This window comes from Bos javanicus, chromosome 2 (assembly GCF_032452875.1).
Source record: "Bos javanicus breed banteng chromosome 2, ARS-OSU_banteng_1.0, whole genome shotgun sequence".
Taxonomy (NCBI): Eukaryota; Metazoa; Chordata; class Mammalia; order Artiodactyla; family Bovidae; genus Bos; species Bos javanicus.
The window spans coordinates 9,726,815-9,751,595 of record NC_083869.1 but is presented as its reverse complement, the minus strand read 5'-3'; the positions used below and the strand labels follow the sequence as shown (position 1 = coordinate 9,751,595).

The following is a 24,781-nucleotide window of genomic DNA, read 5'->3' as shown; positions in this document are numbered from 1 at the left end:
TCCTTTAGGATTGACTGTTTTGATTTCCTTGCTGTCCAAAGGACTCTCAAGAGTCTTCATCAGTACCACAGTTCAAAAGCATCAATTCATCGTGCTCAGCCTTCTTTAAGGTTAATGTAACAGGAGTTAATGTGTATAAGGTGCTTGAACAGTGTCTCCACACTATGTACTATAGAAGTGTTTGCTGTTTTTTTTTTTTTTAATGACCTGATCTCCACTGTCCTTTTCAATCTAAAACACTGTCACTCTATGACAATTATTGCTCACAATTTTCCAAGCACACTGCACTGTTAACTCTAGGTGTATGCGCGCGCGCACACACACACACACACACACACACACACACACACACGACTCCACTTTTTAGATGACCTGGTTGCCCCCACCTATGCGTGGAACTCGTAATCTTCTTTAAATCTCACCTCTCATAGTGTTTCATAGCCCCCTTCCATATACCACATTGTTAATTTCTTCCAATTTGATGTAATTTCTGCGTGTTGTGGTGTTTCTTCATCACCTTGGGTTATAATTTGCTTTTATGTTCCTCTGCTCTAACAGGGAGTGAGCTCCTAGAATGCAGGGATTCTATCTTGCTTATTCAAATCCTCATCAAAATACTGGAACGCACGCGGTAAGCACCTCGTAGGCATTTAGAAAAATATTGAGCAAATGAAAACTGTAGACTATAATTAGACAAAATGTAATTAAGGACATTTTATGATACAGAAAGAAAATTCAACTTGGGAAGAAAAAGGAAGTTTAATCAAAATCTGGAGAACTGTAGTTTAATTTCGAGCTAGCCAATGATGGCCGCGGTGCCCCCAAAGCCCATATGGTTAAGAGATCCTGGCTTTTGGATTCGTTGTTGCGGCCTCGCGTGTTGTAGGAATGTAATCAATATGTTAATATCACCTGCTCTTCTTTGCGGTCAGGAGGAGGGAATTTTATTCCACTTTCTGCAAAATTTCTGTGTCTCAGTAGGGGTTGGAGGACCTGGTCTGCCAGTCCCCTGAAAGGCTTTCCTTTTTCGTTTACCCTCGGAGGCCACCAGTGGCACGGCGCCCCAGCACCCCGCCGCGTGCGCTCCCTCGGAGCAGCCCAGCCCCGGGTTGACCGCGGAGACGCGGTCCCTGGCGCCGGGTTCGTCCCTCCTCCAGCATCACGTGCGCCAAGGATGCTAACTTCCCCCTCCTCCTCCCGCGGCGTCCCCTCCGCCTCTGCGGCCTCCTTCTGCTGAGCGTGTGCGAGTCAGACTGCGCGAGGGGGCGCGAGCGGGCGGGCGCAGCCGGAGCCCGCAGCCCTGGCGCCCGTCGCCGCCCGCAGCTCCGCAATATGCCGCCGCGGCCCTCTGGCTCTCGGCCATGGCGAGGCTCAGCCGGCGCGTCCCTTGCACCCTGCTCCTTGGCCTGGCCGCGGTGCTGCTGAAGGCGAGGCTGGTCCCCGCGGCCGCCAGAGCCGAGCTCAGCCGCTCAGACCTCAGCCTCATCCAGCAGCAGCAGCAGCAGCAAAGGCAGCGGGAGGAAGCTGAGGAAGAGAGGCCGGAGGTGCCCGGGGCATCCTCTACAGCCGCTGCTCCAGGTAGGTCCCGGGAGCCCGGCCCTGCCTTTCCATCTCCGCCGGCGACTCTTCTGATTTCACTGGCGGCCTCGCGCAATCCCTAGCCAGATGGTTTTCCATCGCCTGACTCTACCCACCCCCGACCTCCCCAGCCTTCCTGCCCAGGACTGGGGCTTTGCTTTGGTTTCTGGAATCTGCCCTTTGGGTGATGAGCTTTCTGGTAAGCGCAGAGTACTGCAGTGGGGTGGGGAGGGGTCGGGAGGGATGGGATTGAGAGACTGCCTCGATTGATCCTTTTCTTCTCCTCCCTTCCTGAATTTTCCCTCTGCCCTGGGGATGATTGTGTACACACACACACACACACACATACACACACACACACACACGGTTCTCAAATCCTTTTAGCCTGGGGATGATTTACACACACACACACACACACACACACACACACACACACGGTTCTCACATCCCTTTAGCCTTCTGTTCTGTAACGTTTTCTCTCCTGGAGACTGAAAAATTTTGCGATAGACACCCACACACCCCTTTTCATCATCTGGCTCAGCCTGTATATTTAAATTTGGCTCTAGAGAAAAATCTTGATTTATTTTATTATTTATTTCTATCTCTTCTTATGCTGGGAATGGTTTTAAGGCAGTTTGCAAGAACGTCTTCTGTTTAATAAAAATGAAACAAACCAAAAATGAAATAGGAGTTTGTGATTGAAAGAAAGGGAAAAGGAGAGAGGGGGTGGTTGAGATCAAGTCTGTAGTGGATGTTGGTATAGCAAAGCCTGCCCCCAGAGAGGGGAATCTCCTTGCTTGTTAGTAGGAGTAATGAGGCAGATTCTCCGCACTATTCAGTGAGGGTGAGGAAGTCCCTTTCAGTATCTGTAGCTGTAACAGTCCCTCCATTCCTGCCTGGTTCCCCTCCATTAAGGCTCCACCGGTAAGCAAAAAGCGGGATTGTCCATTTTAATAGCCTCTCTCCACCCCCCACCCCAGTTCCCTTCCCTACTGTAGAAGCTGCCTGCTATTTGGAAAGAAAAAAAGCCATCAGTTTTTTTTTTTGGCGAATGGACTTAGGTTTCTGCAAAACCAAAGTGAATTGTAACATTTAATTTTGCTTTAACATCCTGCCTAGTAACATCATACCAGATGCCGAAAATGAGATTTTTGAAGAGTAGGATTCAGTATCTTATTTTTTACTGCTTGTTCATCCTCAAAGAGCAGTATTCTGACAACACCAGCTGTGATTCCTGACAGAGCCAGGATGATTTAATTTATCAGAGTGCTCTGAGTAAAGGATGAAATCACCAAAGTGTGGAGGAAAGGATGTGTTTCTGGCACCCTTTTAAACCAATTAATAAGACTTGAGCATGGCTGAAAGTCCTGAAAGGTGTGTGGAGGGTGGTGGTTTTCCTTCCTGGCTTTTTATAACTGACATTGCTAACCACAGAGCTTCGATGAGGCAGCTGTTAGAGACAATGTTTGCTGAATTTAAGGAAATCAGAGATAGAGTGATTGAGAGCCTGTCTTCATGATTTCATAAATTACGGAACAGAAGTCTGAGAGTAGAGATGAATTATGGTTTGCAGTATATTTTTATTTGGATTTATCTTTCAGAAATATTCGTAACATGGGTTTTGACTACTGCCGTTGTGAAATAATATGAGAAACTTCTGTATCCTGCATGCATGTGAAAATATTTGCTTTCTGATATTTGGGATAGAATATTTTTGAAAAGGATTATTTGGGGGGAAGTACAGTTTTGGAGCATATTTACCTATTAGATTAATGGAGATAAAGGAACTACTAGTGAACAGAGCAGACTCGAGCCTGAAACGTAATATGACTCTTGCATTTCCCTCAAAAACTCTACCTCTCCAAGGCAGTGCCAACCAGGAGAGCAATTCAGATGATTGTTGTTTTAGTTAGAGATATTGGGTTGCATCTCTGGAGAAGGGAACGGCAATTCTAGTATTCTTGCCTGGAGAATCTCAGGGACAGAGAAGCCTGGCGGGCTACAGTCCGTGGGGTCGCAGGGAGTCGGACACGACTGAGCGACTAACACACACATTCGGCTGCCCATTGAAACACAACCCGTACACAAAGAAGTTAAAATATTCCTCTGAGCACATTGTGGTCTACATTGAACTGGTCTTCCTGCTTCAACCTTTGTTCCTCTACTCTCTGTTCTCCTCGCACAGTTAGTAATCTTTTAAAAAATATTAAAAAGGACCATTTCAGCTCACAGTCCCACAGTGGCTTCCCGTGGCTCTCACACTAGATGCCCAGACCCTGAAAATGGACTTCAAAGGCCTGGATCCTCTATGCCCACCTCCTTCCTGTGTCCCTTGGCTCTCACTCTGAGTGCTGGGGCCACACTCTCCCTCTGCTTCTCTTCAGTTGGCAAGTGGGCTCTGGTGTCGGACCTTTGTGCTTTTCATTTTCTCTGCCTGGAATTCTGGACCTTCACATTCATCAGATTTGCTCAGATATCACTAGAACAGAGAAGCTTTTCTGACCGCTATATTAAATAGCAATCTGCATGCTCTTTTCCTACCAATTCTCCTCCATGGCATTTAATATCCTCAGCCCTTCTTGTAAACCTGTCTCCTCTTACTAGAATGTAAGCTCTCTGAGGGCATGAACTTTGCTTTGTTCATTATTACATAGAATTATTACATATCTTTCTAGCACCTAGAAGAGCATATGTGACTCATAGGCACACATTAAGTTTTTTGAATGAATAAACTAAAATGCTGGCATTGGGCATCTCTTTTACTTTGAGTTTATGTTATTTAACATCTTGTGAAATTCTTCATTGAAATTTAGCAGGGGCATATAAAAAGAAATAGTAGGTAGAAATATTTATAGGAGGAGGTTATAAAGTGCATTTATCTTGGACTTTTAATTTTAGCTAATTTCACTGTTTATCTTAAGTTGATTGCAGACAACTTCTAGAACAATACTTAAGTCCACTTTTTAGGTTCTGTCAAGAAGATTCTTTACCCAGGCGCACTTATAATTCTCTTATGACCTAGGAGGGTATTATATACCTTTAAATAGCTCTGACTGAGCCTGACAGTTCTTTCTTTGCCTCTGTATGGTGCTTCTGATTTTTCAGACATTTGCCCTTCTCAGGCAAAATGTAGAAAACTAATAAGATGTGTTTAGTGACTCGTATATGATTGAGCTTCATAAGTCCATATAGAAAAACTGACTTGACTTTTATTTCAAATTTTATTACTTTCAAAATTTTTGTCTCTTTATATAGCTGAGAAATAAGAAAGTGATGTTAAAAGAAGTTGAATATGCGATTTATAAAATCAAGGTATAAAAACAAATCTTTGTTACCTCATTAATTTCCAAAACATCATCCTCAGAGTAGCGAGAAAAAAGACGAAAGTTGAGATCTATTTTCTCTAGTGTCTACAGCAGCTCTGATTTCTCCATCTGCACCAGTAACTGTTAGAAATAAATATTTGAGGGATGAGGGAAGAATTAATTTGAGGGTTGGTAATAACTGAAACAATAATATCATATCCAGTCTGATGACCTATTAGATGGGAGACATACTGGGGGTTGGGGTGAGCAGAGCTGGAGAAAATGACGAGCTCCATTTCAGATTCTCCACGTGAAGTACAGACACAGGGAACCTCCACGGATTTTTATAAAAGTCTTCTGCATACAATGAAAGCTGGTTGAGGGGTATGTTTTCACAGTATAAATGTGTGTTTATACTGATATACTGTTTATATCAGTGATTGTGTGTTTCACTGATTCAGTTCAGTTGCTCAGTCATGTCCGACTCTTTGTGACCCCATGGACTGCAGCACGCTAGGCTTCCCTGTCCATCACCATCTCCCCTTGCTTTCTCAAACTTATGTCCATTGAGTCAGTGATGCCATCCAACCATCTCGTTCTCTGTCATCTCCTTCTCCTCTCGCCTTCAGTCTTTCCCAGCATCAGAGTCTTTTCTAATGAGTCGACTCTTTGCATCAGGTGGCCAAAGTATTGGAGCTGCGCATCAGTCCTTCCAATGAATATTCAGGACTGATTTCCTTTAGGATTGACTGGTTTGATTTCCTTGCAGTCCAGGGGACTCTCAAGAGTCTTCTCCAATGTCGTGGTTCAAAAGTATCAATTTGTCGGTGCTCAGCTTTCTTTATGGTCCTACTCTCATATCTGTACATGATTACTAGAAAAACCATAGCTTTGACTATATGGTCCTTTGTTGGCAAAGGACCAACAACCTTTAGAGACAACATATAGACAACCATATGTTGTCTCTGCTTTTTAATATGCTGTCTAGGTTTGTCATAGCTTTTCTTCCAAGGAGCAATTTTAATTTCATGGTTGCAGTTACCATCTGCAGTGGTTTTGGAGCCCAAGAAAATAAAGTCTGACACTGTTTCCATTGTTTCTCCATCTATTTGCCATGAAGTGATGGGATTGGATGCCATGATATTCGTTTTTTCAATGTTGAGTTTTAAGCCAACTTTTTCACTTTTCTCTTTCACTTTCATCTGCCATAAGGGTGGTGTCATCTGCATATCTGAGGTTATTAATATTTCTCCTGGCAATCTTGGTTACAGCTTGTGCTTCATCCAGCCCAGCGTTTCTCATGATGTACTCTGTATGTAAGTTAAATAAGCAGGTGACAATATATAGTCTTGATGTACTCCTTTCCTGATTTGGAACCAGTCTAGTTCCACGTCCAGTTCTAACTATTGCTTCTTGACCTGCATACAGATTTCTCAAGAGGCAGGTCAGGTGGTCTGGTATTAATCTACACAGTCAAAAAGGCTTTAGCATAATCAGTGAAGCAGAAGTAGATGTTTTTCTGGAACTCTTGCTTTTTCTATCATCCACCGGATGTTGGCAATTTGCTCTTTGGTTCCTCTGCCTTTTCTAAATCCAGCTTGAACATCTAAAGTTCTCAATTCACGCACTGTTGAAGCCTTGCTTGGAGAATTTTGAGCATTACTTTGCTAGTGTGTGAGATGAGTGCAGTTGTGCAGTAGTTTGAACATTTTTTGGCATTACCTTTCTTTGGGATTGGAATGAAAACTGACCTTTTCCAGTCCTATGGCCACTGCTGAGATTTCTAAATTTGCTGGCCTTTTGAGTATAGCACTTTAACAGCATCATCTTTTAGGACTTGAAATAGCTCAGCTGGAATTCCATCACCTTCATTAGCTTTGTTCATAGTGATGCTTCCTAAGGCCCGCTTCACTTCGCAGTCCAGGATATCTGGCTATAGGTCAGTGATCACACCATCATGGTTATCTGTGTCATTAAGATCTTTTTTGTATAGTTCGTCTGTGTATTCCTCCCACCTCTTCTTAGTATCTTCTGCTTCTGTTAAGTGCATACCATTTCACTGATAAGTAGTTTTAAACCTTTTAGCTTGGAAAATGTCAAATATATAGAAAGTAAAGGATAGTATTCATAAAGCCATACCCATCACCCAGCTTTAACAGTGATCAAATTCTGCTGTCTCTGTTTTCCTTCACAGTTCCATTCATTTCTACTATGTGGGATTTGGGGGAAGTGGAGAGGTAAAATGTACTTATATTAAAATGGACATACCTAAACTGTACACTTTTTAAACAATAAGCTAGTTTATTAGGTGGGGAAAGTGGTGCTTGATTTAGAGTTGCCACATTTTATGTATATATATATATATATATATATTTAAACTGACATTAAAACTTTTATTATCACTCTATTTTTGTCTTGCAAAAAATTCAAAAGTCATTTTCAAGTTAGCTTATGATTATATACACTTTGTAAATATTAGTTTAAAAATATCAAAAGTCATAAAATGAAAAAAAAAAAGAACTATAGGAGCTATTTAATGGACATCCATACTTCAGATTCTGGTAGTAACATAAACTGTAGTCTCTTGACAAACAGATACACCCCTGTAAGCATTACCCCTATTAAGACAGAAGACATTTATATCACCTTAGAAAGTTCCCTCATGTCCCCTTCTCAGGCAGTCTTTGACCCTGACCCATTGACCACTGATTTGATTATTTTTGTCATTAATTTTGTGTTTTCTAGACTTCATAAAATAGAAGCATATATCATGTACTTCTTTGTCTAGCTTCTTTAGCTAAGTCTAATTTCCAACGGTTTTGTTGTTGCTTGTTGAGTAGTTTATTCCTTTATACTGCTGAGTAATATTCCATTGTATGAATTATTGCAGTTTGATTTATCACTTCTATTGAAGGATATTTGGGTTATTTCAGTTTTAGCCATTGTAAATGAAGCTGCTACATTCTTGTACTTTTAAAGTTAAAACCTTTTTTATATTCTGTATAGCTGGGACCTATTTAACTTAATGAAATTTAAAAATAGTGAAATTCAGTGTATAATATTACTCAATATATTACTCTATAATTTTTATTATGTTCAAAAAACTTGATTAAACTTCTTGATTTAAGCAGACCTGTTTGAAATCTCCCATCCATGAAGGCATTTGTTTAGATTTTTTTTTCTGTTCAAGGAATTTGAAAATCAGTAGAAGTAGGACTAGACATTGACTGTTTTATTTAAAGTACTCATGCTTTGAAGGCCATCATCCCAGATGGAGTAATTATGATTTCTTTCCAGGATTTTAATCACTAAAGGGAGCCATTTCTTGGTGTTGATTACAGGTTGAAAAACTCATGCCATTGTGTTGAATTTCAGTTTGTTTCAGTGGTGGTTTTTCATTGTTCTTAATGTGCCTGAACAGAAACCATGAAATATTTTTCGGAAACAAAACTCTTCCACCTAAGTATATAAACATTGAACTTGAGTCTCTTTCAACAGTCTGTTTGACTAGGTTAGTGGCAGTATTGTCATTCATTGACCTGGTTTAGTGTAATGTGTCCTAATTTCTTTTTCATAGCCAAGTTGCCTTCCCTAGGAAATCGATACAAGATTTTCCATCTGCTGTTGGTAAAAAAAAGTATGCTTTGGAGTAGTTACCTGGAAAATTCTAAAACTATGAAAGCTGTGTGCATTGTAGTGAAATATATAATAATCTTAAGAAAATAGCTTCTGTTTGCTTTGAAGATTCTGTTTGGAGATGTCTCTGTAATTGCCCTTTTGTGTAAGCACTATATGTCCAAGACATACCAGATTCTCTGCCTCTTTTTTGTGACTGGGTTATAAGGACTAGGCAGCATTCTTGACTACTTGTTGATGATGTCTGTGAGTGTAAAGGCCAGTTCATTTGGACCTGAAATGAGAAGTGATTTTTGGGTGCCGTTTCATGTAGGGTAGAGGGTGTCAGTGAAGTGAAGCGAAAGTGGGTCAGTCGTGTCCCGATTCTTTGTGATCACATAGATGGTAGCCTGCCAGGCTCCTCTGTCCATGGAATTCTCTAGTCAAGAATACTGGAGTGGGTAGCCGTTCCCTTCTCCAGGGAATCTTCCCAAGCCAGGGATTGAACCCAGGTCTCCCTCACTGCAGCTGATTCTTTACCAGCTGAGCCACCAAGGAAGCTCAGCGGGTGTCAAGGAAAATAGCAATGCTTGTTTCAGATCTGCCTCAGTGACCTAGTGAACCACGATTGCAGAGTGTCTCAGCAGTGTCTTGGGCTTCTCTGAAGCCTTGAGTTGATAATACCCGTAAATCTCTCCATGTTAAGCTTCTCTGTCTTGCATGGAAACTAAGATTTTAAATTAATTTTATTTATATGTGACCGAGATTTCAGTTGCTATTTACTGTGCTTTTTTTTTTTTTTTTTCCTCAACTAGGTTTCTATATCATAACGCTTGAGGGGCTAATTTAAAATTAAACATTTACTGGTTATCATCAGTTATTGTACCTAGTTTACTTTGGTTTCTGTTCAGTAGAGAAATAGCATTTATAAACTATATACTCTTAACTCACTCGTTAGCTGTGCTGAAATTTAGAACACTCATATAGCTAAGCCAATGACAGTTCTTATCTGTGGACCTAAATATTAATTGGGCTTTCATTGACCACTTGACTAGTTGGAAGCTGGTTGAAATATCCAGCCTCAACTCAAGGCTTGTACTGTGAGGCCTTTGGGTTACCTTGGTGGTAAGTGCTCCAGGGATGTTGTAGAATTTCATATCCATTGTCTTAATACCAGTGTCCCTGGTTTTATTCATACCTACCTATTCCGATTCTTTTTTGTAACAGAAATATGATACAATAGAAACAGAATGGGAGATGGATGCTTTGTTTTTTCTAATGGGTTAACTATAACCAGGAATTGAAGCTACAAAGGTCCTGGATTTTGTGACCCATTCCACCCTTGCCTGTCTCCCCATCCTGCCCCCCACCAGCAGTATTTTTAGAAATGATAGAAATTAATCTGCCTGCAGTGTGGGAGACCCACATTTATCCATGGATCAGGAAGAGCCCCTGGAGAAGGGAATGACTACCCACTCCAGTATTCTTTCCTAGAGAATTCCATGGACAGAGGAGCCTGGCCGGCTACAATCCATGGGGTCGCAGAGAGTCAGACATGACTGAGTGACTAACCCTAGGTTAAAGCTGTCAAAATATGGCTGTATATAGTTAAAACTTAAGTCTTGGAATAGTTGGCTCTTGGAACTGGGATGAGGTAGAAATGGCCTCCTAAATGCTTTGCTTTGGCTCTGTTTGAAAAGTATATGACATAAGCTGGAACACTTTAAGAAAAAAATCTGGTAATTTGTAAATCTTTTTTTTTTTTAAGACAGTTATTTTTTAATTGAAATATCATTGATTTACAATGTTATATGTTTCAGGTGTACAACTATAGTGATTCATAATTCTTAAAGGTTATATACTCCATTTATAGTTATTATATTCTCTGTGCTATACAATACATCCTTCTAGCTTATTTATCTAATATGCAGTAGTTTTTGCCTCTTAAATCCCTACCCCTGTCTTCCCTCTGCCCCCATAACCATTAGTTTGTTCTCTGTATCTGAAGTAGTTTGTTTTTATTTATTCTTATTTTTAAATTTTTATTGACATATAGCTGCTTTATAATATTGTGTTAGTTTTTGGTGTACAGCAAAGTGATTCAGTTATATATATATATATACATACATATATCTGTACACATACATGTGGCTCAGACAGTAAAGAATCTGCAATGTGGGGGACCCAGGTTCGATTCCTAGGTCAGGAAGATCCCCTGGAAAAGGGCGTGGCTACTCACGCCAGTATTCTTGCCTGGAGAATTCCATGGACGGAGAGGAGTCTGGCCGACTACAGTCCATGGGGTTGCAAATAGTCGGACACGACTGAGCATCTACCTCTTTCACATACGTACAAATATCCATATCCATATATATATATATTTATGTGTGTGTGTGCTAAGTCACTTCAGTCGTGTCTGACTCTTTGCGACCCTGTGGACTGTAGCCTGCCAGTTTCCTCTGTCCATGGGATTCTCCAGGCAAGAATACTAGAGTAGGTTGCCATTTCCTCCTCCAGGGGATCTTCCTGACCCAGGGATCAAACCGCATGTCCTGCGGCTTCTTCATTGCAGGTGGATTCTATACCATCTGAGCCACCAGGGAAGGCCGTATATATACACACGTATATTATATGTTCTTTTTCAGGTTTTTTTCCATTATACATCATTAACAAGATATTGAATATAGTTCCTGTGCTATGCAGTAGGTCCTTCTTGTTTATCTGTTTTATATATAATAGTGTGTATATGTTACTCCCAAATTCCTATTTTATCCCTTCTCACTGTCTTTCCCTTTTTTAACTATAAGGTTTTTTTTTTTAATGTCCGTTTCTGTTTTATAAATAGGTTCATTTGTATCATTCTTTTCAGATTCCACATATAAGTGATCCCATGATATTTCTCTTTCTCTGATTTACTTCACTTCATATGATAATCTCCAGGTCCCACATCCACATCTTAAAAGAAATTGTGGTACCACCTGGCAGATACAAAGCCTGATAACACTGTTACTTAAGGATAATTTGATTTTCTTCACAGCAAATATGACTAAGATAAGTGAGCTCTTTCCTTACCAACGAATTCAATTTTGTGAATCAGAAGAGTCAAAAAAATGTATTTTTAAATTGCTTCTATGCCATGGTATTTCAGATAGGAAAGAAGTCATGCGAATCAGTAAAGCTTGGTGAATCTTCTTCTCCCCTGGTATGTGTAAGGGACTCACTGTCCCTTATACTTATATGGCAGAGGTTCTAGGGAACCAGTGCAGGGTGTAGTGAGCTCCCTGCAATTAATTACACAGTCAGCAGTTACCTAGTGTTGAGATCAGCTGTAAGATTTTCAAAGCAATCCTTGACCCCCAAAAGGTTAAGAAAACCTGCCATGGTTAATTAGGCCTTTGTAAGTGGACTCAATGAGAACAAGGGTAACATTCAGACTCAGATAACATTTTTCTGTTCTTTTTTAATATGTAAAGTTCCTGTTATTGTGTGTCTGTGATGGGTAAAACTAGCGTTTCAGTGACATAACCAATCCTGCCAGAAGGCCTTAACCCTTAAAGGAACTGACTGCTTGAGATGCATGTACCTTGGCTGATTCTTTCAACCTTTGGCTTTTCCTTTCTGTTTATAGAATGGCTACCAAAATGCAGCAGTTATCTTTTTTCAAAATTTTAATTAATGTATTTTTGATTACACTGAGTCTTCACTGCTGTGCTCAGGCTTTGTCTCATTGCAGCGAGTGGGAGCTCCTCGCAGTTGTGACACACAGGCTTATCAAACAGCGGCTTCCTTTGAAGCGCAGCCCAGGTTGTAGGCAGCGGGGCTTCGGTAGTTGTGGTGCGTGGGCTCAGTTGCTCTGCAGCGTGTGCAGTCTTCCCGGACCAGGGATCGAACCCATGTCCCCTACACCGGCAGGCAGATGTACCGATACAGTGGCGGTATCCACTGTACTGCCAGGGAAGTCCCAGGTTTATCTTTTGATAAACTACGTGACTTTGAATTGTTTTGCATCCAGGTTTCATTATATAATAACCTGGTGGGATATCTTATACCTGAAAAAAGCCCTCTGTTCAGAATTTTTTGGCAGTCAACCCAGAAACTCTCTGGATTTTGGCTCTTGGCTCTTGCACTGAAGGATAGAGTCACAAAGATTAAGTTAATATCTTAACAAGGGCTCTGATGACTTTGTGATTCATCCAGTCCCTCAGGCCTGATGATAAACTTCAATCAGTTTTAGCAGATGAGGGCCTGCCCTGGTTGTTATTAGTTTACAGAGAGGGGATTTATAAAAATGTAAGCTCTTTCCCACCTGCTGAAATAAGTATTAATCTTTGGTTTTAAAACAGTTTCTGGGTCAAAATAGTAACTTCAGCCTACTGTGACTCAAGTTTGTGGTTTGAACTTGCTCTCTTTATCACCAGTGCTGTTCTAGGCTTTCAGAATTTTAGAATATCATCTCTAAACTTACTGAGACTCGTTTTCCTTACGGTTTTTTATTTACACCTCTCCTACTTTCACTAATAACTGACTGCGTTGGAAAAGCTAGATGCTACGAAGAGTAAATAACAGAGTGATTCCTTGTTTTGAGAAGTGGCTTAATATTGCACATTTTTTCTTTCATTTGAAAGTCCAAATGGAAAAATTTATGTTTCAACACATTCTGATGTTCCAAAGATAAATAATAGCATGTGTTGAGACTTGGAAAACTAAAGCTTCAGAAAACAGTGTAAGTGCACAGGCAGGGAGGTAAAAACAATGTAAGCTCCCTGACAAATCTGGGTTTTTCTCTGGCCATTGTGTATCCTGTCTGTAAGGACTGGCTCACAGACTAGAGCTCTATGCAGGGTCTACGTGTGGGACCCTTTATGGATCCAGCAGCTTAGAGATCTGACAAAGAAAGAGGAAAATACAGTGACCCACATTTACTCCCCTTTCTTTGTATCAGTATTCTTTGTAGTGAAGTCTGAAGTTTGTAACTTTTGAATAATTTGCTATGCAGTAATTACATGATATTTTAGAGTTATACTTAAGTATCATTACAGCCATAAAATATTTGATACTGTAACATGGAGATAATTAAAATGTCTTTATGTTCTAAAACGTAAAAGTAGAAAAAGATTTTTTGCATTCCACATTCTCTCTTCTCACTCTCCCTTCTCACAAGGTGATCTCATCTACTCCGGTTGCTTTAAATACTATCTATAGGCTAAGACTCCCCAGAGTGTACTTCTGAATATATCCACCAATTATTTTGACATCTTTATCTGGATAGATTTCAAGATTTTCTGTTAAACCATGCCTAAGTCTGGATTCTTCATTTCTTACCACACCTTCCAGGATAAAAAAATCCTCTCCTGGCTATTTTTTTTTTTAACTGCAGTCCCTATGCTATACACTACCTTCCAGAACTTACGTTAACTAGCAGTTTTTACCTTTCACCTACCTTCAGTCATCCTTGTTGTTAACTAAAAACTCCACTGTTACTAAAGTGCCCCTGTGACCAATAAGGAGAATTGAGGATGCTGTCCTTGCCACTTCCTTCTTCTCCTGGCCCGTCACCAAACCCATCAAGTCTGTTTCCTAAGTATTTCTCATCTGTTAACTTCTCTTCATTTTCACTGCCCCTCCGTCAGCCAAGGTTACTCTTAATGCTCTAGTTGGGTTCGCATATTGACTGGCCTCCCTGTGTCCATTCTTGGTGCTGTGAAATCCATGCCCTAGAGCAACGATGGAGACCATCCACCCACACCCACAGTAGCGGTTATTTTATTTTTAAGTACAAACCTGATCAGGCTTCCCAAGACATTGAGAACCAATGACCTGTGTGTAAAAGTCTGTGTGCTTTCCTGCCCAGTCTCAGTGCCAGCTTCTCTCCTGCTTCATCACTACACTCCTGCTCTCTGTGCCTTGAGTGTGACAGGTTTTGCTCCTCAGCACCTTTGCAGGTTGTTTCTCTGCTTGCAGTACTTCCCTGCTCCAACATGCACACACCTTCTGCCCCCGTCCTTCCCTCCCCTAATTCATCCAAACTTCCAGTATTAGCTTAAGTGCTACTTCGTTGGATTTTCTTTGGCTTTCCAGTCTGAACTAGGTTCCTCTGCTATTCTGTGCTCTCAGAAGCATTTTATAATTGCTCAGGGTCTGTAGTTGAGCTGTAACTAGGCACCTTAATTCCTAACTAGGCATCTTGTTCCATAATTCCATATTTGTCTTCACCTCTATATTGGAAGCCAGGGGAGGCCAGCTGCAATAATTGTTTTGGTTGGGGCCATATCTTGTATAAATAGTCAATGAGTGAAAAAAATAATAACTCCATGTGGATAAATATGTGCCGTTGAGTATCTTTTTTCTTTCCCTAGCTTGAGTGGGTTTCTCTAGCGAGTATATATATGAAAAGAACATTATATAGGGAAAAGGCTGTAGTCTTGCAGAATGAAGTGGCCAAAGTATGCAGGTTTTGGATCAAGAGCAATGTTGGCTTTGAAAAAAATTGATTGAAAGAGGAACTGATATTTATTTGGATTTAACTCAACATCAGATCAGATCAGTCGCTCAGTTGTGTCCGACTCTTTGCAACCCCATGAATCGAAGCACGCCAGGCCTCCCTGTCCAACACCAACTCCCGGAGTTCACTGAGACTCACGTCCATCAAGTCAGTGATGCCATCCAGCCATCTCATCCTCTGTCGTCCCCTTCTCCTGCCCCCAATCCCTCACAGCATTAGAGTCTTTTCCAATGAGTCAACTCTTGCATGAGGTGGCCAAAGTACTGGAGTTTCAGCTTTAGCTGAAACTAAAGGATTTCATTCCTTCCAAAGAAATCCCAGGGCTGATCTCCTTCAGGATGGACTGGTTGGATCTCCTTGCAGTCCAAGGGACTCTCAAGAGTCTTCTCCAACACCACAGTTCAAAAGCATCAATTCTTCAGCACTCAGCTTTCTTCACAGTCCAACTCTCACATCCATACATGACCACAGGAAAAACCATAGCCTTGACTAGACGGACCTTATATGTTAGTTTATATATGGTGCTGCAGATAACATACAAGATTCCTATAGGAACTGATTTCATTCATTTTTTTTTTTTTTCCTTTTTTAAACAAAACTCTCATTGCAGAGAACACTTGGTGGGGACATAGAAAGACCGCAAATGCTAAGAGTGTGATAAATGCTGTATTAGAGGAATATATAGAAGACTGTGGGAACCCAGGTTTGGGGGAAATGATTTAGCCTGTTTCCTGGAAGAAAGAACACTTAAAGTGAAACCAAAGTGATAAAAGCAGAAAGAAATATTTTTTTAAGTCATTTTATTTATTTTTAGCTATCCTGGTTCTTTGTTGCTACATGGGCTTTTCTCTAGTTGCGGCGAGCACAGGCTACTCTCTAGTTGCGGTGATAAGGCTTCTCTTGCTGCAGAGCACGGGCTCTAGGGCACGCAGGCTTCAGTGTCTGCAGCACGTGGGCTCGGGAGTTGCAGTTCCTCGGCTCTAGAGCACAGACTCAGTACTTGTGGTGCATGGGCCTTGTTCCACGTATATGGGATCCTCCCATGTCGGGGATCAATACTCATGCCTCCTGCATTGGCAGGCAGGTTCTTTACCACTGAGCCACTAGGGAAACCCAGAAATAATTTATTTTTGACTAAGGTCTATTTTTTCATTTCTTTATGATTAACAGTACGATAATTCTTTTCCCTTTAATATCTTATATTCTCTAGAATTCTTTTTCTTTCCTTTAATTCCTCTTTATTTCGTATTCCTAATGGCTCACCATTCCATACTGTTATGAAGAAAAAGACCATAGTTCTTCCACTGTGCTCACATTTCCTGAAGACCAGACTGATGTGCATACTTCTTTCTAAATAAAGGAATGGAATTCAGGATTCAAACATAAGCCCCATTTCTATCAGTTTAGATCTGCTGTAACCTAGCAGAGACTTCATCTTGCCTCTGCACTGATATATAGCCGAAATACTTTCCCCTGCAGTTAGCTATGAGCTGTCGCCACCTTGACCAACTTGTGCTGTTTTTTTAGCATCTCAGCTCTCCACATGAACACAACACTGAGAGCTGTGTCTTGACATCTCTTGTAACCTCCCTCTCCCATCTGGGCCAAACTGTTGGCCATTACCCCAGTCTGTCTCGGAAACAGCCTGGCTTCTCTTCTTTCCTCTTCAGTGACCCGCAATTTCATTTCCACACCCCACCGCAGGGCAGTGAGTGATTTAAAATTTGTTAATGATTGTGATTGTACCATCTGAATTGTACTTTAAAGAAATGTAATTGCACATAACAATTGCCTGGTTTTCTGCTACATGGGAAAGTTTAAGAAAACTAATAGAGAGGAATTTTATGTATTCATGAACTTTTTCTCCATTAAGATACTCTAGAGGTGTCTTCATAGCAAGAGACCATTTAACTGACATTATCTAAGCATGAGAAAAGGTCTCACACTTGTGTGTAAGTCACTTCACTTGGGTCCAACTCTTTGCAACCCTATGGACTGCAGCCCGCTCATGGGGCTCCTCTGTCCATAGGATTCCCCAGACAAGATTACTGCAGTGGGTTGCCATGCCTTCCTCCAGGGGATCTTCCCCTCCCAGCGATTGAACCCACGTCTCTGTCTCCTGAATTAGCTGGCAGGTTCCTAGGAAGCCCTCTCACATTTACGTGAAGCTGTATGCTTGGATGTATTTTTGTGGATCAAGTTCAGGTTTGTTCTTACCACTTTAAAGCACCCTATCATGCAGTTTTTGTGTTTTTTAAAAAGCCCTTAAATTTTGTACATCTTCCCGGCTGGGGGAGCTGAGACACTGAGGCAGGTGGCTTGCCAGGGGGAGCATATGGGCTGACGCACGCTGTTCCGCCTCGGGCTCCAGCTCACTGTGTCTGCTGCTCTTGCTCTGAGGATGATGGTGTGCTATGCTGTCTTTTGGGCTTTCAGAGACTGAGGAGGAGATGATAGCACATACACCACCATTCAGCATGTGAACTGTACTTACATGATTCACAGGGAAGAGGCAATATATTAACCTATTTAATGAAAGACATCGTCTTAGCCCAACAGATCTGCTCCCTGCTTTAGATCTGTTTCTCTCCCTTCTCTATGTGACCTGGGAAACCAGGATTCATCGATTCTGTCCTCTCCCCCACACTCACCTAGCACTCACTGGTTTCAGTTAAGTATTCATCACAGTGTCTTCCGGGTTCATTCCTTCTGTTTCATTCTCTCGGCCACTCGCTCATCTAGCCCATCCCCCTCTCCATCTGCTTGGATTCTGACAGTAATCTCCTAGGTCTCCCTGTGTTTTTCCTGCCCCTCACTCAAACCATACCCTTACTCCATGCATCTTCCTGAAACACCATTTTCATTTTTAAGCATTCATTATGTTTTCATTTAAAATGTGAAGCCGTCTGTCAAGCTTCTACTCTTCAAATTCTTACAATGAATAAGGTACTGTATACCAAAAAATTGAATTATTGTAACAGGTATCCATATATCCTCCAAAATGCAACAGTTACTAAAATTTTGTTATTTTTACTTTATCTCTTTTATTATCTATCTACACACACACACATGGTATAGCAGAACCAGTTGAAACTTAGATTTATATATCCTGACTTCTCATGTCTAAAAGCTTTAGCATGCCTCTTTTAAGATCTGGGGAAACATTTAGTGGGCAGGTAGTACATTTTTTTGAAATGATAATTTTTTGAAATGGTAAAACAAGTACTAAAAACTTTTAATTGAACTGTATAAAAATGATCAAAGAAAAGATATAGAGCTTCAAGTACAGGATGAATGAATAAATGAATCTTACAGATTGTGCAGTATAGGTTTCCCTTTGTTAATATTTGTACAATTCACATGTTACAAATCCACTTTCAGTTCAGTTCAGTCGCTCAGTTGTGTCCGACTCTTTGCGACCCCATGAACCACAGCACACCAGGCTTCCCTGTCCATCACCAACTCCTGGGAAAAAAATCGACTAGGTTGTGATAAGACCGAGTTTTGTATTGTTGTTCAGTTGCTAAGTCATGTCCAACTCTTTGCCTTCCCATGGACTGCATAAAGGTAGCATTTTAGCTTCATTATGCTCCAAAATGGGAGGTTCTGCCAGGCTTTCAATTTATCTTGTCTTTTGGTTGTTTCCTACCAGTCTAAGATCAATTCCCATTAGTCAGCTTTTTAAGTGTATCTTTGATGGTGGACATATATAGAACCATGTCTGGCTGGTACCTCTCTCCCCCTTTCTTCTGCTTATGCTGCCCTCATCCATCCACGTTTGATGGTCGAAATGGTAAGACGTAAAACCTGAGAGTTGTCATCAGTCATGTTCCCCACCGTGTGGAGAAAGTGAGTCAGCCTGTGGATGGAAAGGATGAAGCCGATATAACAGAGGTGGAGCTCCTGGTTACGGTCATTCTCCAGATCAACTGGATAATTGCCATCCCTGTGGTTTGCTTGTAATTTTTCTTGTATCCATCAATTGATAAATTTCCCTTTTGCCTTGGGAAATTCTGGTTGATTTCTGTAACGATTTTAATCCAAAATGTTATAACTAGATTAATATGTTATTTCCAGTGGTAAGTCCTAACTCCAAGCAGATTTTAAATTCATTGACTCTTCCCTCCTCCCCCATTGTATGTGCTCAGTCATTCCTGACTCTTTGTGACCCTATAGACTGTAGCCCACCAAGCTCCTCTGTCAATGGGATTTCCCAGGCAAGAATACTGGAGTGGGTTGCCATTCCCTTCTCCAGGGGATCTTCCTGACCCAGGAATTGAACCTACGTCTCATATGTCTCCTGCATTGGCAGGTGGGTTCTTTACTGTTAGCACCACCTGGGAGCTACTGTTAGCACCCCATTGGCATTGCCCTAACTCTGTTTTATCCCTAACTCCATCAGAAACCAACTTAACTCTAGTCTTTTCATGAAGGTTTTTCAGTTCTCAATTATTTTTCTCTTGCTGCATCACTTGGTGATCTCTCTTTGGTGATTTAGTATTTGATAACACGGTATTTTGAATTAGTCCCTAATTGTTTCTGGTGTGTGTGTCTCTTCTGAATTCCTTTAGCGCATAGATATACTTTTTAATCCATTTTTACCTTCCAGAATGCCTGACACTCAGTAAGTGCGCAATAGAAGCATGGCATGTTGATTCCTAACATGCTGTGACACTGTATATTAAGACACATAGCTAAGGAACCAAGGGTCTTTTGTTAGGCACGTTATTCATTTGCTCTTCATGCCTGCTACAGTGCTAGAAAAATGGTAGGTGTGCGTAAATTCATGTTAATTAAAATATTCTTATATTTATGAGTTTGGAGTAAATACTGATGATATTAAATGAATTTGAAGATGATGAAAATTGTATGATGCTCTAAGGTTGAGAGTGGTCAGTTGTGTGCAGTTCTTACACCTGGACTGCTTTGTCAAAGACAGTTTTTTCCCTTTTCTATATCTTTGTTCCCTTTTACTTCTACTTTTATTTTTTTGTCTCTCATTAGCACTCAGTTTTATCACTTTTTGGTCCGTGATGAAAGCCTCATGCCTCTCACTCCCTCTCCCTCTTTTTTCTCACTCACTTTCCCCCCACCTCACTTCACAGGACCAATTTAGATGTCCTAAGGATTCCAAAGTGAAATCTTTTTTTCTCCTCCAAATACTGCTCTAGAGCAGTATTACTTTAAGTATACTTTAAGTATACTGACTTACATAAACAAATCTCAAAATCTACATTGCAAACAAGTGCATTTAATTAATCAGTCCTCAGTAATTATCAAATAAAAGTTCTTTGTCACAAAACTCATAATAAATGAGGGCAGTCATGAGACTTCATGGCACTTTTAAAAAGCTGCCTGACTAGCTGACTTATGGTTCTTGATTGTGATGTTGAAGTGGAGAGGCCTTGGAGAATTTGAGCCACAGAAGAAGGCCCATGTGGCGTGGCTGCCCTGAGGGGAGTGAGGTGAGAAGGTGATGGGATTGGGTGGTGAAGGCAAGCAGGACTTGGGTGTGGTTGTTTATGGCAGCTCACTGGGTTCTGTGTGCTCACTTGCTCCTGTGTCTTTGTCAGAAGAGGAATTGTTCTCAGGCTCTGTAGTTTGGTGGCTATTCCATGGGCTTTGGAACTTGGACAGCTAGAATTCAAAATCTGTTCTGCCCTTTCTTAGGCGTGCTCTTGGGCAAACTAAACTTCCTCTGAGATAAAGATACTGAGACTTAACGTTGCAGCATTGTCAAGTATTAGAGTTGTTGTGAAACACCCAGAACTTAACAGGTACCTATCTATTACTGCTGTTATTAGAGATGGTTTTTAGTAAGTTAAGTATTTCAAAACTATGAGTGTTCTGTCTTGGTCTCTGGTGGTAAGGATTGAATAAGTAGACAGAAATGATAATGTGTCGATTTTTACCACTTTCTAGTAAATGAGGCTGGATTTCTTTTCATTGCTTTAATGCATTTCCTATAAGTTGATTCTAAAGAGAATGTTCCATTAATAAGAAGTTTTAAAGCATATTGTGGAATAAAGTTTCTGTTTTTCTTTTCAGACAACCTAGAAATGACATTGTCTTTGGAACCTTACCTCAAGCAAGCACACAAAATAAATTTGAAAGCCAAAAATTCATCTGTGAGCTTCCCGCTTTCACTGTTATAGTGATTACTTTTGTTTTGCTGAAAACACAACTTGGTTCTTAAGAAAGGCTGAATTCAAACAATAGTTTATATTATTCTTTTGTTATCTTTCCAGAAAATCTTAACACGATCTAGAATATTCTCAGCATACAAATAAGCCAATGAATACTGGCTGTGGTCCTTGGAAAACTATGTATTGAAAAGATAGTGTTTCTTTGTTGAACAAACAGGAATATTTTGCAGTTCACCTCCTGTCTTTTTGCTAGCCTTGGATTGTGCTGGGGAGAAGGATCTGTCCATGAAAATGATGTGTCTGGAAGCATTCTTGTTAGAAAAGAATTCTGCAAAGCAGATGAAATCTTATTTATTTTTGAATACAGCGTATCTCAGAGGAGTAGTAAATTATGTTTCTCTCTAGTATTGTGGTTCCTACCACAGCAGAGAAGGGCATTAACATCCTAATGGAGGCAGCTGATTGATTAACATATTGATTAGATCTAGAAGGTTGTGTTCTGTGAATTTGGTAGGGCAGTTGCATCTGACTAGTTTAAAATTTTCTGTTAACAACATTCACAAGTAAAACAAATTCTAAGGTGTTTTCATTAAAGGACGAGATGGAAGAATGAAATAGAATTATTATAAACTGCACATTAAAAGTATTCAGAAATGATTTGCCATTCTTCTTTCTATAAGTAGGAAGCAAGAGGAAGTCATGCATTGTAAAGGCCAAATAAGATTCATCAGGAGTTTACTGAAAATTCCTAATCATGATGATATAGTTGTGTTCAAATTAAAGTAATAAACAAGATGAAGGTTTATAAAGCTAGTAGGACAAAAATAAATGAAAGCTCATAGTTTAGGAGTTATTTTTAGTTCACTTTGAATGTACACAGAAACAAAGGATTCAGTGTTAGTGATTTTTTTTTTTTTTTTTTTTTCCGCTCTGTACTTACAGAGCCTGGCAATTGGCAGGAAGGCAATTATCAACCCTGGACTTGTGTTGGGTTCACAGTAATAACTTCCTGGGTGGTTGGTTCAGTGGATATATGTTTGCTTCTTGATTGGTTAGGTGGAATTGATTGACAGGTTGGGCACAGGCTAATAAGTCAGCTGTGTCTAAGTTGATGGCTGGCTAAATATAAGATTTGATCTTGTTCAATTCTTAGCATAAAGCAGCTTATGCTATCCTCTCAGGTTTTGCCATAAGAGAACGAACTAGAAACACTTAGTTTAAAGGTGGTAGCTTCCTATGGCTGATTCATGTTGATGTTTGGCAGAAACCAACACGATACTGTAAAGCCATTATCCTTCAATTAAAAATAAATAAATTTAAAAAATTTAGCTCTATTTTTAAAAAGGTGATAGTTTCTTAGTCTATTAAACCTGACAATTGAAAATTGAATGTGATATACTGAAATTCTAAGATGGAAAATGATCCAGTCAAATAGATGGACATAGAGAGTAACACTCAAATTCAGTATAGCAACTGCAGGTGAACATTTACAAAGTCTGACTTTCTGAAGGAACTTTGAAGAGCAAGTTTTTTGCTCTCAAGATACTTAACATTAAATTGATTAAGAGGGCATAAACATATGTAAATATAATTTAATGTAAGATGCCATAATATATCCCCTTAGAGTTTAAAAGTGCTATGGGAACCTGAGGGAAGGAGAAACAGACTTTCAATTTTTAAGGGACTGATTTCCCAATTGCTATGGCTTAATTACCTTCTTTATTGTTACCACAGTTTTAGAGCCTACGTTAAAGGGAGTGGCTGGAAAGGAGTAAGGAGAATTTTTTTTTAATTGTCTCTCATTAGAAGGTTAGCTGTTAAGAAGGAGAAAATGGAAACTAAGATTTTGGTTTGTGTTTTTATATTCACTCACCTATTCACTGTAGGAATTCATTTTCCCACTTCTGTTTTTATATTTCATATTATATGAAAGATTCCAAACATATAGAAATGTAGTCTGTATGTCTACATAGTTTCATCAGTGAAATTAGTCAAATATTAGCTTTTTGCTATTTGCTTCAGATTTCTTTTTTTCAAGAAGCAAAAATTAAACTTAGACTCAAGCTCCACTCTCCACTCTGAATTAATCACTGTCCTGAAATTGGTGTTAATCTTTCTGTTTAAAAAACTGTTTTATATATATATATATGTGTGTGTGTGTATATGTGTGTGTGTGTGTGTGTGTGTGTGTGTGTGTATTAGGTATGGGTTGGTGGTGGTCTGCCACAGGGATAGGGGCCCTGGGTACAGCAGACTTGGGTATGGCATAAGCCCTCCTGGAGGACTGACTGAGGTCTGACAGAATGTGGTCCACTGGAGAAGGGAATGGCAAACCACTTTAGTATTCTTGCCTTGAGAACCCCATGAACAGTATGAAAAGGCAAAAAGATAGGATACTGAAAGAGGAACTCCCCAGGTTGGTAGGTGCCCAGTATGCTACTGGAGATCAGTGGAGAAATAACTCCAGAAAGAATGAAGAGATGGAGCCAAAGCAAAAACAATACCCAGTTGTGGATGTGACTGGTGATAGAAGCAAGGTCTGATGCTGTAAAGAGCTATATTGCATAGGAACCTGGAATGTTAGGTCCATGAATCAAGGCAAATTGGAAGTGGTCAAACAGGAGATGGGAAGAGTGAACATCGACATTCTAGGAATCAGTAAACTAAAATGAACTACAATGGGTGAATTTAACTCAGATGACCATTGTATCTACTACTGTGGGCAAGAATCCTCTAGAAGAAGTGGAGTAGCCATCATAGTCAACAAAAGAGTCCAAAATGCAGTACTTGGATACAATCTCAAAAACAAAAAAGAATGATCTCTCTTTGTTTCCAAGGCAAACCATTCAATATCACAGTAATCCAAGTCTATGCCCTGACCAGTAATGCTGAAGAAGCTGAAGTTGAAAGGTTCTATGAAGACCTACAAGACCTTCTAGAACTAACACCTATAAAAGATGTCCTTTTCAGTATAGGGGACTGGAATGCAAAAGTAGGAAGTCAAGAAACACCTGGAGTAACAGGCAAATTTGGCCTTGGAGTATAGAATGAAGCAGGGCAAAGGCTAATTGAGTTTTGTCAAGAGAAAGCACTGGTCATAGCAAACATTGTCTTCCAACAACACAAGAGAAGACTCTACACATGGACATCAACAAATGGTCAACACTGAAATCAGATTGATTATATTCTTTGCAGCCAAAGATGGAGAAGCTCTATAGAGTCAGCAAAAACAAGACAGGGAGATGACCGTGGCTCAGATCATGAACTCCTTATTACCAAATTCAGACTTAAATTGAAGAAAAGTAGACCATTCAGGCATGACCTAAATGAAATCCCTAACCATTATACCAGACCACCTGACCTGCCTCTTGAGAAATTTGTATGCAGGTCAAGAAGCAACAGTTAGAACTGGACGTGGAACAATAGACTGGTTCCAAATAGGAAAAGGAGTACGTCAAGGCTGTATATTGTCACCCTCCTTATTTAACTTATATGCAGAGTACATCATGAGAAACGCTGGACTGGAAGAAGCACATGCTGGAATCAAGATTGCCGGGAGAAATCAATAACCTCAGATATGCAGATGACACCACCCTTATGGCAGAAAGTGAAGAGGAACTCAAAAGCCTCTTGAT

General features: G+C 40.3%; 1 protein-coding gene across 1 annotated transcript in view; it reads left to right on the top strand.

The window, feature by feature from the left end:
- The first annotated feature begins 1,221 nt into the window (after positions 1-1,221).
- The window catches only part of FAM171B (family with sequence similarity 171 member B), a 73,865-nt gene continuing 50,305 nt past the window's right edge, over positions 1,222-24,781 (top strand). The window contains exon 1 of the mRNA XM_061433350.1: positions 1,222-1,578. Within this exon, the coding sequence (XP_061289334.1) occupies positions 1,362-1,578 (217 nt within the window). The 5' untranslated portion in view covers positions 1,222-1,361. The remainder of the gene's footprint in view (positions 1,579-24,781) is intronic.